This window comes from Nicotiana tabacum, chromosome 14, assembly GCF_000715075.1.
Source record: "Nicotiana tabacum cultivar K326 chromosome 14, ASM71507v2, whole genome shotgun sequence".
Taxonomy (NCBI): domain Eukaryota; kingdom Viridiplantae; phylum Streptophyta; class Magnoliopsida; order Solanales; family Solanaceae; genus Nicotiana; species Nicotiana tabacum.
The window spans coordinates 32,528,826-32,544,751 of record NC_134093.1 but is presented as its reverse complement, the minus strand read 5'-3'; the positions used below and the strand labels follow the sequence as shown (position 1 = coordinate 32,544,751).

The 15,926-nt window shown below is 36.3% G+C and overlaps 2 protein-coding genes across 3 annotated transcripts; one reads left to right on the top strand and one right to left on the bottom strand.

Annotated features, from left to right (window-relative positions):
- Positions 1 to 54: 54 nt before the first annotated feature.
- LOC107763173 (lipase-like) lies at positions 55 to 7,888 on the top strand. 2 transcript variants are annotated; one of them, XM_016581639.2, is made up of 11 exons: positions 55 to 357; positions 467 to 536; positions 2,510 to 2,595; positions 2,980 to 3,045; positions 3,197 to 3,244; positions 3,327 to 3,394; positions 5,079 to 5,151; positions 5,238 to 5,399; positions 5,636 to 5,830; positions 6,426 to 6,514; positions 7,418 to 7,888. In XM_016581639.2, exons 2-11 carry the CDS (start codon positions 470 to 472, stop codon positions 7,629 to 7,631), a joined length of 1,068 nt encoding a protein of 355 aa, XP_016437125.1. In that variant the 5' UTR covers positions 55 to 357; positions 467 to 469; the 3' UTR covers positions 7,632 to 7,888. The 2 variants fall into 2 exon arrangements, with proteins under 2 accessions (XP_016437125.1, XP_016437124.1); XM_016581638.2 differs by having other exon boundaries at positions 5,079 to 5,157.
- A 653-nt stretch (positions 7,889 to 8,541) lies between these two features.
- On the bottom strand, positions 8,542 to 10,730 carry LOC107763172 (uncharacterized). Its single transcript, XM_016581637.2, has 3 exons — positions 10,053 to 10,730; positions 9,080 to 9,183; positions 8,542 to 8,895 (listed from the first exon to the last, which is right to left on the bottom strand). Exons 1-3 carry the CDS (start codon positions 10,513 to 10,515, stop codon positions 8,848 to 8,850), a joined length of 615 nt encoding a protein of 204 aa, XP_016437123.2. The 5' UTR covers positions 10,516 to 10,730; the 3' UTR covers positions 8,542 to 8,847.
- Between the last annotated feature and the right edge of the window lie 5,196 nt (positions 10,731 to 15,926).

Genomic DNA, 15,926 nt, shown 5'->3' with positions numbered 1-15,926 from the left:
CGGCTCTAGCGGCAATTATATCCATATCAGTTCCAATCTATCTGAGTCACAATCGGCTTCTGTACGCCACTGCATCACGGCCTTTCCCTACGGCTAATTAATTACAATTATAGTCATACCCAATTCACGTTTTTCTGCCAAAAAGCTTGGACCCTTCTCCATCTTCTTTTTCTACATTCCACGCTTTTAGTCTCCCTTAAATTCTGCATTCATCGCCGGTTGACACGTGCTAATCATCGCCGGTTGATCGTGCAAATCATCGCCGTCGCCGGTGGTCAGAAGGAAGTAAAAAGAAAATCAAAATAAAAAACAATTTGTTTCAAACGGTGCTTCCAATTGAGCTCTAGAAGTTTCCAGGTGAATTCAGTGTTGTTTATTTGAATCTTATGCAATTATCTCCCGTGTTTTATTTTTAGCTAAAGTCTTTTTTTTTATTTTTTATTTTGTTTTGAATATCGTCATACAGGGTATGGATGGCAAAACTTGGTTAAAGGTCGCTATTTTCCTATGCTTGGTTGCCTTTTCAACTAGTAGAGGTAATCATGATTTTGATATAATTATAATTATGAATGACTACTTTGAATAGATTTTTTAGTTTCATAGGTGCTAAGTGTAGCATGTTTTCTAGGATGGTTTTGCAATCCTATTAAAAGTGGCTATTTTCCTATGCCTAATTGACCTTTTTTTCAACTAGTAGAGGTAAATTCATTATTCCAAGAACTTTGAGGTTAATACTATTGAGTTGAGTTTTAAGTTTACTCTCTGCTAAGTGTCAGGAGCGGAGCTAAGTTGAGGAAAAGGGGTTCAATTGAATCCCGTCCGTTGAAAAATATACACTGCTAGTAGGGTAAAGACAATTTTTTTGGGTTACATTTAAGCTGTTGAGTACCCCTGACATAAGGAAACAATTCTAGTAAAGTGGTCAAGGGGGTTCAAAAATTGCTTTAGGTGTTCAAATCTCAGGTGCGGCATTCTAGTATTTTTTGAATCCCCTTGTATAATTTCTTGGCTCCGCCACTGTTAAGTGTACTATGTTTTCTTGGATGGTTTTGCAATACACTTGAAAGTGGCTATTTTCCGATGCTTAATTGAACTTTTAGCTGGTAGTGATACTTATGTTGTGCAATAATAATGAATTGCTACCATTGGTTTGATTGATACTTTCGTAGGTCTTAACTGCATTAAGTTTTCTTGGACTGATTTTGCAATCCAACTTTATGTAATCAAGCAACTAAAAAAAGAGATGTCATCCTTCCATGGGAAGGAGCATGGAAATTTTGCTTCTGAGTTAAGTCAAGCTTATGATTTTTGTGTATTCAGCTTCAGGTGCTTAGCGGCTTTTATAATAGCTGATAGATAAAGGTATGGGTTGGTCTTACTTGCAATGCGCACTGCACCAGGCCTTATGAGGATAACTTTGATATAGCTTGTAGTAAAAGGTCTCACTCCCTCTATTTCCAGTTTTTTTTTGTCCTTGCCAAAATAATGTTTACTTTTTTTATTAGTGCAAAAGAAAAAAGTGTTAAAAATAGTTGTAGTTTTTCGTTTTCTTTTTGAAGTTTGCGCGTGTAAGAAGATTTTGTCATTGATAGTGTCTCAAAGTACTTCTTCACAAATTTTTGAAAAAACTTCAAAGAAGCAACATATTACAAAACAGTTTTTTTCCTAAGAACCTCGAAAGACTTATATTTCAAAAGTTAAAACTGGACCTAGTTCCCGGAAAAAACAAAAAAGAAATTGGCTCCAGTTGTACTAGTCTCTATTTATGACTATTTCTGCAGTATCCTAAGATAGATAACAGAGGATTCATATATGACCCAAAGAATATTAAACAATTTAAATTTTAACATTTCTCTTAATCTCTGTGCAAAGCCAAACTAGGACATTTTGAAAAAGAGGGAGTCGGAAATAAAAAGATTGAAGTAGGCGTGGTGGGCTGTTTGAGATGATTGTAATTTGTACAAACACTGATAGCTATGCTATACTTTTAGGCGTTGGATCTTTTTTTTTTTTGAAATGGTAATATTGATGTCAAATGCAACCTCCAAAAAGTTGCAAGATGAGAGCAATAAAAAAGAAAGGACTATGCAAAAGATTCTATGAACTGTAAGAGAGTTTCAGCCTCATTTCCCCAATCTAATCTACACCAAAAGTATAACAACATAATACAATCAGATTTTACTTGCAAGGTAGAATTCTGTTCATCTTCAAAACATCTTTTGTTTCTCTCTTTCCAAATGCACCACCAAATACAAGCAGGGATTGTATACCAGGCCTTCTTGGACGTATGTTCTTAGTTTCTGCTTATATCTAAAATGACTGTCGTTGAAAACTGATTAAAACTTGGTTGGTAACCAAGTTATTCTAAAAGATGTTTTACTGCTGTATGTTTTGAAGGTATTTTTCTGCTTACATTGTGCTCTTTATGATTGTCATGGTAAACTGATTGTGGACTTGCTTGACTACCTTTAACAAATTTCTAGATAGCTTACATTTATTTTGGCTGTAGAACTCAATGTGAAGGCCAAAAACAAGCATCATGCAGCTATTTACAATCATACGCTTGCCACCATATTAGTGGAATATGCTTCTGCTGTAAGTTCTGATTACACTTACATACCTTGGTAGGATTTTGTTCCAAATCTATCTGAATCTATTGTAGTTTTGGGGCCAGAAAGTGTCTTTGCTCTAGTAAAACAGTTTAAAAGTTCTGTATTTAGGGCCTTGGAGGCTTCATTATTTGAGTTGAGAATGCAATTGAATTAAGTATTCTATTAGGATCTTTAAATGCTTTTTCTGTAGTTTTAACTTCCGTGTCTCTAGAAATCTTGTCCTTTGTTTTCTGCACTCTTAATAGTTAATGAACAGCATTTTCCAATGCATGTTGCTCATTTGACGCCGTAACTACATTACATTGTTGACTTTTATTTGACAGTTATCAACTAGACTATAACCAAAAAATATCCTTTTCCTTTGCAGGTATATGTATCAGATTTGACAGAATTATTTACCTGGACATGTTCAAGATGTAATGATTTAACTAAGGTAATCTATTTGGATTGTTTCATCTGCTCATTCCTCATGTTAAAGAAAAGCCGTGTGTAAATATCATGCCATGCTTTTCATATACGGTTGGTTTGTTCAAGCCTTCATTATTAAGTTGTTTGGATGATATACTTCTATATTTCCTGAGCAGGGCTTTCAAATTATAGAGCTCATTGTTGATGTGCAACGATGCCTACAGGTGTGTATTACGTTATGCAGAATCAAGTGTGCTCCTAATAAGAGGCCGTAGTTTGTGATCTAATACTTGGTACCTATTGCAGGCATATGTCGGGGTGGCACAGAATCTTAATGCCATTGTTATTGCATTCAGAGGCACTCAGGAAAGCAGGTTTTGCTTCTACTGTCCCCATACTTCATTGTCATTGTTTGCAATGTTAAATATGATATATGGGGAATCAAAAGGTGTAGTTTCACGGTTATGTAGTCCAATTATCGTCAAGATGTCCCCTTCGTGGGGAACTGGTCTTTTGAAAGGAAATGATCTTCTACTTACTAAATCCTGTGAAAAAAGTGAAAGCCAGCTAGAACTTCATGATTGAGGTGGTAGAAATCATTTAAAGTTGTACTGTTATAGTGTTATGTATCTTATAAAAAAGGAAGTAAGTTCTGCTTGCTATATAGTTTACTGGTTATCGGCCTGGGTGCTAGTTGGCTATTAGTATTCCTAGCGAATTTATTTGTTGAAAACAAGATCTAGATCTAAACCACCTTCTACAATGTTGTGGAATTGGCTTTGATTTGGAAAAGCTTAAAAGTTTTAGTTGATGATTGATTTGACATGAAATATTTCTCTTATATCTACTTTCAACTTGAATAGTCCTAATCAATGTTAGATGTGCTAACACGGCGAAGCCTAATTTCCTCAAGCAGTCAGATGCCAGGAATGCCTGTGAGATTTACAACTCTTGGCATGCCTGAGATATGCAACTCAGAGGGTTGTTTCTCGAATGAAAAAGGAAAAAAGGTGTTTAGAAGGGATAATTTAGTCGGTGAAGCTTATTGTAGCAAGATGTTTGGTAATTTAGTTGTTGAAGCTCATTTTAGCAAACCACATCATGTGCGCATGTTGGAGAATCCCAAAATTATGTGAAGATTTTCCATACAAGCAAAACATGAGCCAAACAACCTAAAATTGCCCATTTTTCTAGGTTTTTTCGGCCTTTCTCTGTTTATTTCAAATTTTTGGAGACATTTTTATTAGTAGAAGAAATGTCAATTACGGGTATTGTTCTTTCACTTCAGGCACCTCATATTAACTAATTTCAGCATCCAATATACAATAATGTTGATATTAATCCAACTTTTCAAGGTTGAGATTCAAAGAGCCGACCGCTTCTCGTTGAGATCACTTTAAGTGTCACTTCTCTAAAGCATATGGCTTCTGCATGAAGCGAATCAAAGTTGAGATTCAAAGAGCCGACTGCTTCTCGTTGAGATCACTTTACGTGTTGTTTGTTTGAAGTGCACACTTCTGTAATGGCTTCTTTCGTGAAGTGAATCAAGCTCGCACTGCTTCCTCGCTTTGAGCAGCGAAGTGTTGCTTTCTAATAAGACTAGTTGATTAGAATTTTCTAGGGGCTAAGGTACTTGTGTGCTTGGCTAGTGATAATTATTCTATAACTGGTTCTGATTTTGGTTTCAAACTTTGTTGAGGAGAGTGAATGGAGCCTTTGACCATCATAGACTATGATTAGGAAGTAGTGAAGCTGATTGGATCTTCATGTGAAAACTACAGAACTCTATTACTTTCTGTCTGGGACAATACAATAAAGGGGAGTCAATAAGAAGCTGAGTAGAGCCTTCAGGTCTAAGTTATGAAATGTTAAGTTAAGACTTTACCTTTGTCTGTTGTTCAATTTGACCACGTTTAAAATCCAATAACCTCTGATCAATCTGCTCGCGGTTGTGATGTAATATGGGTTATCTAACGTACTGTATGGGAATGAAGTATATGGTCTCTGTGATTCAACAATATTTGATACTGAAGTCAAGTGTGGATTTTTTGGTTGCAGCCTACAGAATTGGATTGAAGATCTATACTGGAAGCAGCTTGATATAGATTATCCAGGAGTGGAAGGGGCAATGGTGCGTGTACGACACCAAATCTCTTCTCAGTGTTTCTTGTCTTTTAACCTTCCTTTCTGCATATCAGTCATCTCTGTCTCTCTCAGGTGCATCATGGGTTTTATTCTTCTTACCACAACACGACAATCCGCCCAGGAGTTTTAAATGCTGTCAAAAGGGCGAAAGAGTTGTATGGAGATATTCAAATTATAGTGACCGGGCACTCAATGGGAGGGGCTATGGCTGCTTTCTGTGCCCTGGATCTCAGGGTATGCACTAAAGACTTACCGCTATTTTTGTAAAAAATCATTGTCTACCTGTTTTGACTTGCCATTTAAAGAGAGAAATCCATTCTTAAATATCATCGGTCTTGCATATCATTACCAACTGATGCATGCATTTTTCTCGACAAAAGTAGGAATATTACATGTTTCTTGTGGACTTCTTGATATAATGCAAGAAAGTATCTCTAACTTGCAGTTAATGGATTTATCTTCTCATTCAGGTTCATCTTGGATGCCAAAATATTTCGGTTATGACTTTTGGACAACCACGAATTGGCAACGCTGCTTTTGCGTCCTACTATAGTAAACGGGTGCCCAATACAATTCGTGTTACAAACGGTCATGACATTGTGCCTCATTTGCCCCCTTACTATCGTTATTTCCCTCAGAAAACTTATCGTCATTTCCCTAGAGAGGCAAGTTCTTTTACTGCAACTCAATACCTTTGAACTGCATAAGTCTAACAATGTCATTAGGTGCACGAAAGTTGCAACGTATGAGGCAGCTGTATTCTTTTACATTGAATGTCTTGAGTTCGGTGCTGCGGGCTTTTCTAAAAATTCAAATTTCAAGAATTTAAATTCATCTAGCTATCAAATTTACATGTTGATGTGATCATTTCTCCATTAACCAACTTTCAACCATTTTACTACTTCCATCCTTACAGATAATAAACTTAATTCTGTGTTCACTCAAATATTGTCATATAATAAAGGATGGGGAGTATCATTTTTCCATTCATTGGTTATTTTGTTAAGTTATCTCATACTCCACTAGAATACGTTGAAATAAATCAATGAGTTTATTAAAAATGGAAGCGCATCAATGACTCTTTTTTGTTTTTTTGGTTGCAATGTCTGCATTAATATGTTTCTTGCGATAAAGCCTCATGGTGATAGTGTTTCTCATTGAAAGCATTCAAAGTATGTTTAGACAGATCCAAGTGATGTGCCTCTTGCTGTCCTGGTTTCTGGTTGCATAAATTGACCTTGTGAGATCTTCAAATTGCAGGTGTGGCTTTATGATCTTGGCTTTGGAAGTCTAGTTTATACAGTTGAAAAGGTCTGTGATAATTCTGGGGAGGACCCTTCTTGCAGCAGGTAAAGTTTCTCTTTCACGTGCTCAGCAGAAATATCTGCACTGGATTTCTTCAAATTGATTTACTTGTTCGTTAGATTTAAGTAAAACTACAATCTGAACCGTGGAAAATGTTTGGTAAATCATAACCAGTTAAGGGCACGCTTGAATCCCTCTTACCCGATAAAATAAAAAGAAACCCCTCTTGCACTCTATAAAACATCATGTCAAAATGCCGATACATCACACGAATTTCACTTACCAAAGGAGAAAAATAATTCGGGAAAAAAGAGGAAAGTTACCTTAACACTAAATTTTAAAAAAGATTTGTTTTGAAGCTGTACTCAAGCGCGCAAAACTGTGATGATGCGAGAGGAGTCTCTCTCGCTCTTCTTTTGTTGATAACAAATCAAGAAAGTGAAACCATAAAACACACTGATATTCGATAGGAGACAAGTCACTCTGCAGAAAATTGAGTAGAAGTGGTTTCTTTGTTTTGAAGTTTATCCAAAGAACTTCAAATGGAACATGACATGGTAGTGGTGATTTTACTGATGAACCACGTCACAATGAAAGGAATCTATAACCTTGCTGGTAAGTTGAGATCAAAGAATATTATGACAAGGAACACCTACCGGCTGCAGTGGCGGAGTCAGGATTTATACTAAGGGGAGTCAAAATATTAAAAAGTAAACACTCAAAGAAGCCAATGGGATTGAACATTATAATATAAATCCATTAAAAGAAGTTTTACCTAGTTACACAGTATAATTTTCCGTCAAAGGGGTGTCAATTTGCCATCACTTGGACAAAGGTGGCTTCGCCATTGTGCGGCTTCCCCTCCTTAATCGTCTTAACAGTAATAGATGACTGCCTGAGTTTTTCTAGGTCTATTGGTCTCTTTCTAACTTGATAAATCTATGTAGGTCGGTGAGTGGTAACAGTATTTCGGATCATTTAAGATATTATGGTGTAAAATTAGCATGTGATGTATCAGCGGGATGCAGAATCGTGATGGATAATGGCCTAGCGGCGTACCGCACATTAGACAGCGACGGAAATGTCATCTTCTCCAGAGATATATCTTCTTCTGTTTTGAGAATGAATGTGGAGTCTAGTGAGGAAGGGAGATCAGTATAGAGTTTCATTGGGATTACCACTTGACTCCCTAAAATCTGGGAGAGTTGAAGCAGAGTTTCCCAACTTAAGGCTTAAAGTGGAAATTGCTAATTGTGCAGTTTTTTCCTTGGCTGGGGAGGACGTCATGTATATAGTTCCTTTTCGTTAACTTTTTTAATCTTTCTTTTTATTATTTTGTACAGCTCATCCATGTAAATAAAAAGAGATTTAAGTATTACTAATCATATTATGATAATATATTCTGTTAATTCTTTGAAGTAGCTATCTGCTCCTTAGGAAATGGCAAAATTGAATTTCCAATCACTGAAAGTTGTGGTATAGGCTAATGATGCTCTCCAATTACTAAAGCTCGTGGTTGTAATTTTTGTTTGCCTAAGGGAATGCCGTTGTTTTTTATTTGAGCATCTATTTCAAGATTGACGGTTCGAATGTCCGAGTCTGAAATACCCATTTTATCTACTCCATTGTTTAATTTCTTTCTCTGGGCGAGGATAAGGTATGGGAGAGTTTAGTCAGCTATTTTTAAATAAGTCGATACAATTTCATGTATATATTACATGTTTTTTTCCACAGTGTCTCAATACGAAGTACTCCTATTCTTCGCTCAACGCGGCAATGTTCCATTTAATTTATGTCTCTCTTTCTCCCTCCATTTCAATTTGTATGACGTACTCTTTTTTTTTTTTTTTTTTGATGCGTCAAAAAATGTTAGCTTGTTCCATTTTTATATACTACTTTCTAGCTTCTAGAATTTAAATTCATTAAATTATTTAAATTAAACATTGACGTGGTGTTTTCTACTAGTATATCAAACAAACTTTAGTTCCTTAACCGGCACTCACATGATGTATAGTTCATACTAACATGTTAAACTTCATATTCAGATTAATACAGATTATATAAAACGGGATGAAGGAAACAATATTTAATTTTATAAAAGGGTTGGTGGAGCTTCTTGATAATGTCAAGGAGACCAACAGAACAAAATTACGAATTTTCTCCAATGTATTTGTAACTTAGACTGAAAGAAATCCCCATCACAATAAAGAAGAGAAGCAGATTTTGATGAAAAGGGATAAGAAGAACAGAGTAGTATATCAGCCAATTCGAAAACAGAACAAATATGTATACTGAATACTAGAAAGTAGAACAGGCTTTAAAAAACAAGGATTAAACTAAGTAAACATCCCTCTTCGACATTCCCATGCATGCATTTTCAATCTGTTTTCGAATCTGTAGTTGTTGGTGTTTCAGTTGCATTCTCCTGCAAAATCCAAATAAAAGATTTTTTTCAATCAACAACTGGCCAACTGCTAACATTATGAATGTGGGAATAAGACATTTTGAAGAAGAAATTTTATTAGCATAAGAACTTTATTTCTGAAACATTTATTAAGGGGTTCTAACATTTTTACATTTCAATAATGGGAATCTGAGAATTCTCATACCTCTTTTGGCTTTTCCTCTGTCTCTGGTTTAGCAGCATCTTTAGCCTCAGAAGTAGTAACTTCTTCCTTCTCTTTCTCTTCTTCAGTTGGCTTAATGGTCTCCTCTGTGGGTTAAAAAGATATGCATGTTAACATCAACAAGGGGGAAAAAAGAAAGAAAGAAAGGAGATAAACAAGTTCAATTTTTTAGTCAAACATAAATACATAATCCATTGTCTTCCCCTTGTTGCTTTACCCTGGTAAAGCACAATTTTCTATGCTGTGTAGGCCTGCAAAACCTACACTGTCTTAACCTTAACACCAATAAAATCTTATTCTTTAGGTTTAATCAATACAATCTAATAATGAAACTAAAGTGTAGAAGCGGAGCCTTGGAGCAACGGTAAATTTATCTCACGTGTAACCTATAGGTTACGGTTTCGAGCCGTGAAAGGAGTCACTAATGTTTTGATTAGGGTAGACTGTCTAAATCACATAATTGAATTACGGTCCTTTGCCAAACCCTGTGTAAATACAAAATACTTGTGCATGTGGTTGCGCAATGAAACTAAAGTGCATTGTCATCTTGAATATGTAAAGACCACACAGTGATTTACATATTAATATGAAAAATAAACTTCAAGATTTCAATAAAAAAATTATTGAAAATTACCAACTTTTGCATTTTAAACCATAGGAGGCAAAAATGGCAACCCGATGTACAAGGCATCCTGTGTTCACACATGGTATAGGGAATGGACACACCCAAGGAGTGTGATATAGAGAACATACCCTAATGCAAGTATTAATGACTGGTTCCACGGCTCGAACTCGTGCCTTATAGATTAGCGGGAGACAACTTTGACGTTGCTCCAACTTTAAACCATAGGAAACAATTTAAAATCATAAAATGAATTTCTTGAATTTTGGAAGCAAAAAAAGTTTCTTTTTTTCCTACAGACCACACAAAACTACAAGGTGACAATCAACATACCAGTTTTCTCTTCTGCTTTGATCTCTTCAGCTGATTCTTTCTTCTCTACAACATCAGCAGCAGCAACAACAACAACAGGGGTTGTTTCTTCATTTCCAATATTCTTCTTCTCCTCAGGTTGAGATTCTGCAACAACTTTTTCTTCTTTCTTTTCAACAACAACCCCTTCTGTTTTCAACTCCTCTGTCACTTTTTCCATTTCCACCTTTTCTTCTTTCTTCTCAGATGTTATAACTTTAGCTTCTTCCTTAGCCACAACTTTTGGTGCAATTACCTCTGCAGCCTCCACTTTTTCACTTGTTTTCACAGTTTCTGCAACCCCAGATTCTCCATTTTCAATTATCTTGACATTTTCTTGAGTTTCAGCCTTTGTGGAGTTGGATTTAGAACTCAATGATCTCTTGTTCTTTGGAATGGTGGTGTTTTCTGTTGCAACTGCATGCTTTGATTCCCCACAACCCATCTTTTTTTTTTTTTTTTTTTTTTTAAAGATTTGGAGAATTTGGGAGAAGGGAAACAGAGGAAAAGGGGCTATTGATTATTTCTGTTTTTCCCTTGATTGGATTCAGGGAAAAAAGAAAAGATAGAGAGAAACGGAGAGGAAGATTTTGATGGAGAATATTATTGGCTCTGTTTTCTTTCACCCTTTTGGTTTTTCTTGGCGGGGGTTTCTATTATAATTGACCGAGGAGCCGTTTTTTCCGTTGGCTTTTAAGGTTGAGAATTTACAGAACTTTTTCTTCTTTTTTTTTGGTTGTTTTACTTTTCGTTATTAAAAAAAAGAAGATGTCCAATGGTGTATTCTCTCGCCAAATTATAATAAATTGAAGACCTAAATCTGCAGGGAGTATTTATTAGGCAAAAGCAAAATTAAAGTAACCAGTGAACTAGTATTACTTTTGTAGGTATTTCTTCATGCTGTCACGTGATTCTTTTTGGGGCTACTCATGTTGGATGCAGAAATGTCCGGGAGTCCCTAAACTTGGTAACTTTTCTATAATTCCTTTTTAAACTATACATGGTCTTGAATACCTCTATGAACTTGAAAATTTAATAGTCTTGACCTCCCTAGATGCTGATGTGGTAAAGAGCGTGAATACACTCTCTTTTAGGCGTGTGGGAGGGAAGAAAAATTAAAAAAATAGCTTTCAAGTGAAGTATTTTTCAAATATTAATTGCCACATAATCAAATATAATAATTTATTTGTTCCAATTGTATTTCTCGTTATTTTTTTAATAAACAATGCATTTTTTTTCTCAATTATAAACTTTTTAGATACAATGAATATATGTTTCAATTATGTATTTCTTATTATTTTTTTCCGGTCCAAATCTACAAAAGTTAGTGAAAACTCTATTTACTTTATCCAAATAAAAAGAAGATCTAGCCAAAGTAACGAAATTCAAATGGTATAGAAAAAAATTGTGTATTTTTATTTTATTTTCATGCAATGACTATTTATTTAAATTATGTATTTTTTTCGAGTCAAATTCACAAATATTTGATCGGAATTTTACCATTTTTAGCTAAAATATTTGTTTAGCCTATATCTGGAGTTCCAACAACATACTTTTTATTTTATTTTTTTGAATGCAATGATAATATATTCTAACTGTGTATTCTTTCTTTTTCCGACCAAATATGTAAAAGTAACTTGATTAAAATATTATTTTTTTTAGCCAAATAAAAAAGTATAGTCAAAATAATGTTGTTTCAAAAAAAAATTAAAATAGATTTTGGCACGAAAAAAATAATTTAAATAGTCGGTAGACTTTAAAAGATAAATATATATATATATTATTTGTAAAACAACACCACATGGACAAAAACATCCATGTGGCAGCGCGTGTGTCACACTCCCATCAACTGTCAACGTTCAAGGGGGTCGAGGCTTTCACGACCCAATTTCACCTATAGGTCGTGATGACGCCCAATATTACAGCTAAGCCAGCCAACTAGTGAATTAAACATATATTTATTTCTTTAATAATTACCCAAGTAATTAACTCTTCTTACTTGCAAGAATTAAGAAAATATGAAAGATCTGATTAAATAAAAACCAAGAGAAATAATTCAAACCCCAATTCTACCAGTGTGTGTGCCAAGACCTCGTGTTACAAGTGTATGAGCATCTAGCAGATTATACAAAAGAAAATCAAAATATTGTCTGAACACAAAGTAGACAGAAAACAAATACAAAAGGGAGACACTAGGTGCTGCGGAACGGCTCAGGAAAAAGCAGCTCACCACTAGGCCTCAGGACAACGTGGGTGTGCACCGGTAGGACCGCCTAAGGTTCCTGTTTCAGATCCTACATAAAAAGTGCAGCAAGCGTAGCATGAGTACGTAAACAACGTGTACCCAGTAAGAATCAAGTCTAATCTCGAAGAAGTAGTGATGAGAGGTCGACTTTGACACTCACTATGAGTTAATAATATAAAAATAGAATTATTTAAATAAACATGATTTATGTGAATAACAATAATTTTCTTAACAAGCATAAATAAATAATTCTTTTAAATTCAATAATTTTCAATTTATCAATTAGCTCCACAAGCTGCAATGAAATGTCAAGGTATCGTGTAATTATTATTATTAGGCATGATTTCTGCTGAGGTCGTTCGGCTTGGTCCCGAGTGTCGTGTACACTGCCGAGGGATGTGCGGCACGATCCATAGATGCATCTATACTGCTGAGGCGTTCGGCCCACTCCACAAGAAAGGAGGACATTTTCTTATGAACCTCCGAAATGGGAAGTTATTATAAGGCTAACACATAAGGATGTATAATTTCTATTAACAGTCAAATAATTTGCACAAAAATTCAAGTATGTGAAATTTCGGTCTTTTACTATTTTCTCTAACAATTTACAATATAATTCCAGTATTTTAATTAAATAAAGGATGCAATTATCACAAGTAATTCATGATTTGAATCCTAAACTACCCGGACATAGCATAATTAGTAGCTACGCACGGACTCTCGTCACCTCGTGCGTACGTATCCTCCACAATTTGCAATAATTATTAATTTAAATCACCTACGAGGTAAATTCTCTCTTACAATGCTAGACAAGAGACTTGCCTTGTCTCAAAATCTACTCCCCGATAACAACGTCGCGTTAAAGTCTCAATTCGATGCCGAAAAATCCGAAACTATCCAAATGTTATACAAAATAATTAATACATGCTCAATAATTCGAAATTAGACTATTAAATTAATTACCCGACACAAAATGATAAAATTCTTAAAATTTACCTCAGGCCCACGTGCCCGGATTCCAAAAATTTTCAGAGAAAATTGTTACCCATAATCTCAAGAGCTCAAATGTACAATTTCGATCTAATTCCATAACTATTTTCATGGTTAAAATCTCATTTTTATCAAAACCTAGATTTTTCATCTAAACCCTTGATTTTCACGATTTACAGGTTATAATCTACCCATAATCTATGTATTTAACTCAAAGTGTGTAGAATTAACTTACCTTCAAGTTGCTAGTTGAAATCCCCTCTCAAAAAGCTCCAAAATCGCCCAAGAATGAAGACAAATGGACTAAAATGAACCAGGCGAGGGTATTAAGGTAGATCCGAGCAAGATCGAGATAGTGCCTCGCGTTCGTGAAGGCAAAATTCCCTTGCCTTAAAATTACTCCTTGCGAATGCGACATGGGTCTCGCGAATGAGAAGACTTACTGGCTTGCCCTTCGCGAACGCGTAGGGGAAATTTCATCCGGTCTCAGTCCTCCTTCGTGAACACGTAGGCCTGAAGTCCAAGGCTTCGCGAACGCGTCGCCCACCACACAAACGCGTAGGGCAATTGCCTAGCTCCCATTTTTCCTTCATCACGATTGCGAGGGTCCTTCCGCGTTCGTGAAGAAGGAAACCAGAATTGGAATTTCTGGTTTTTCCAACTTAGCTCCGGGTGGTTCAAAACTCACACGAGTCCCTCGGGACCCTGTCCAAATGCGCCAACAAGTCTGTAAACATAATACGGACTTGATCGAACTCTCAAAACACGTAAATCAACAACAAAACTAAGAATCGTACCCCAAAACCGAATTGGATCAAAATATGAACTTCAAGTTTCTAAATTCCTCCGAACGTGCCGAATCATACATATACTACCCGAAATGATACTGAATTTTGCATGCAAGTCTTAAATCACCATACGGAACTATTCCCAGACTCGAAATTTCAAACAGACCTCGATTACTCCAAAACCTACTCCAAACCAAATTTAAAGAACCTTAAACCTTTAAATAGTTGATTTTCACTATTAAGCACCGAAATGCTTTCGGGTTGTCCAAAACCCGATTCGAACATACGCCCAAATCCAAAATAATCATACGAACCTATTGGAACTATCAAATCCTAATTCCGGGGTCGTTTTCTCAAAATATTGACCGAAGTCAAACTTGGCCTTTTAAAACCAAACTAAGGAACCAAGTGTTCCGATTTCAACCCGAACCCTTCCAAATCCCGAACCAACCATCCCCGCAAGTCATAAATTAGCAAAAGTACATACGGGGAGTCTTATTTAGGGAAAAATAGTTCTAAAAGTCAAAACGACCGGTTGGGTCATTACATTCTCCACCTCTTAAACAAATATTCGTCCTCGAACAGGTTTAGAATTATACCTGTAGTGTTGAATAAGTGTGGATATATGCTCTGCATGTCTTCCTCGGCCTCCAAAGTCGCTTCCTCGACTGGTTGGCCCCTAAACTGGAATTTTACCACAGAAATCTTCTTGGACCTCAACTGGCAATCCTGTCTATCAATAATGGCAACTGGCTCCTCTTTATAACCCAAGCTCTTATCTAGTTGAACTGTGCTGAAGTCTAACACATGTGACAGGTCGGCATGATACTTCCGTAGCATAGATACATGAAAAATCGGATGGACTCCCGATAAACTAGGAGGCAAAGCAAGCTCGTAAGCAACCTCCCCAACTCGTCTCAACACCTCAAATGGGCCTATAAACCTTGGGCTCAACTTGCTCTTCTTCCCAAATCTCATGATTCCCTTCATCGGAGAAACCTTCAAGAGAACCTTTTCACCCACCATAAATGATAAATCACGCGCTTTCTGATCCGCGTAACTCTTCTGTCTGGACTGTGCTGTACGAATTCGCTCCTGAATCAACTTTACCTTTTCCAAGGCATCCTTCACCAAATCAGTACCATATAACTTAGCCTCACCGGGCTCAAACCATCCGATGGGCGAACGACATCGTCCACCATATAAAGCCTCAAAAGGAGCCATCTCGATGCTGGATTGGTAACTATTGTTATAAGAAAACTCGTCCAAATGCAAGAAACGATCCCACTGACCTCCGAAGTCAATCACATATGCCCTGAGCATATCCTCCAAAATCTGAACTGTCCGCTCCGACTGCCCGTCGGTCTGCGGATGAAAAGCGTTGCTGAGCTCTACACGAGTCCCCAATTCACTCTGTACTGCTCTCTAGAAATGTGAAGTACACTGAGGGCCTCTATATGATATGATGGAAATTGGCACACCGTACAATCGAACTATCTCCTGAATATAAATCTGGGCCAACCTATCTGAAGTATACGTAGTCACAACATGAATGAAAGTTGCCGATGTGAAGCCCCAGAAAACTTTTCTAACAAGATTAAGCCGAACTCGAGCTTAAGAGAATATTTTACGAGACCTCGAAGTGCTTGCGAACCCACACGAGGGTAATATGATCATTACAATACTTAGGCATGAAGGTAAGATGAATTTAAGGTCCTCAAGTTGTATGATTAAAGTCATAGATTGGAATAATTGAGCTAAGTGGGAGGAAAGGATTCCAGCAGACCTGCGTAGCCTACGCAGAATGCGTAGGCAAAAACAGAATGGAAGTAA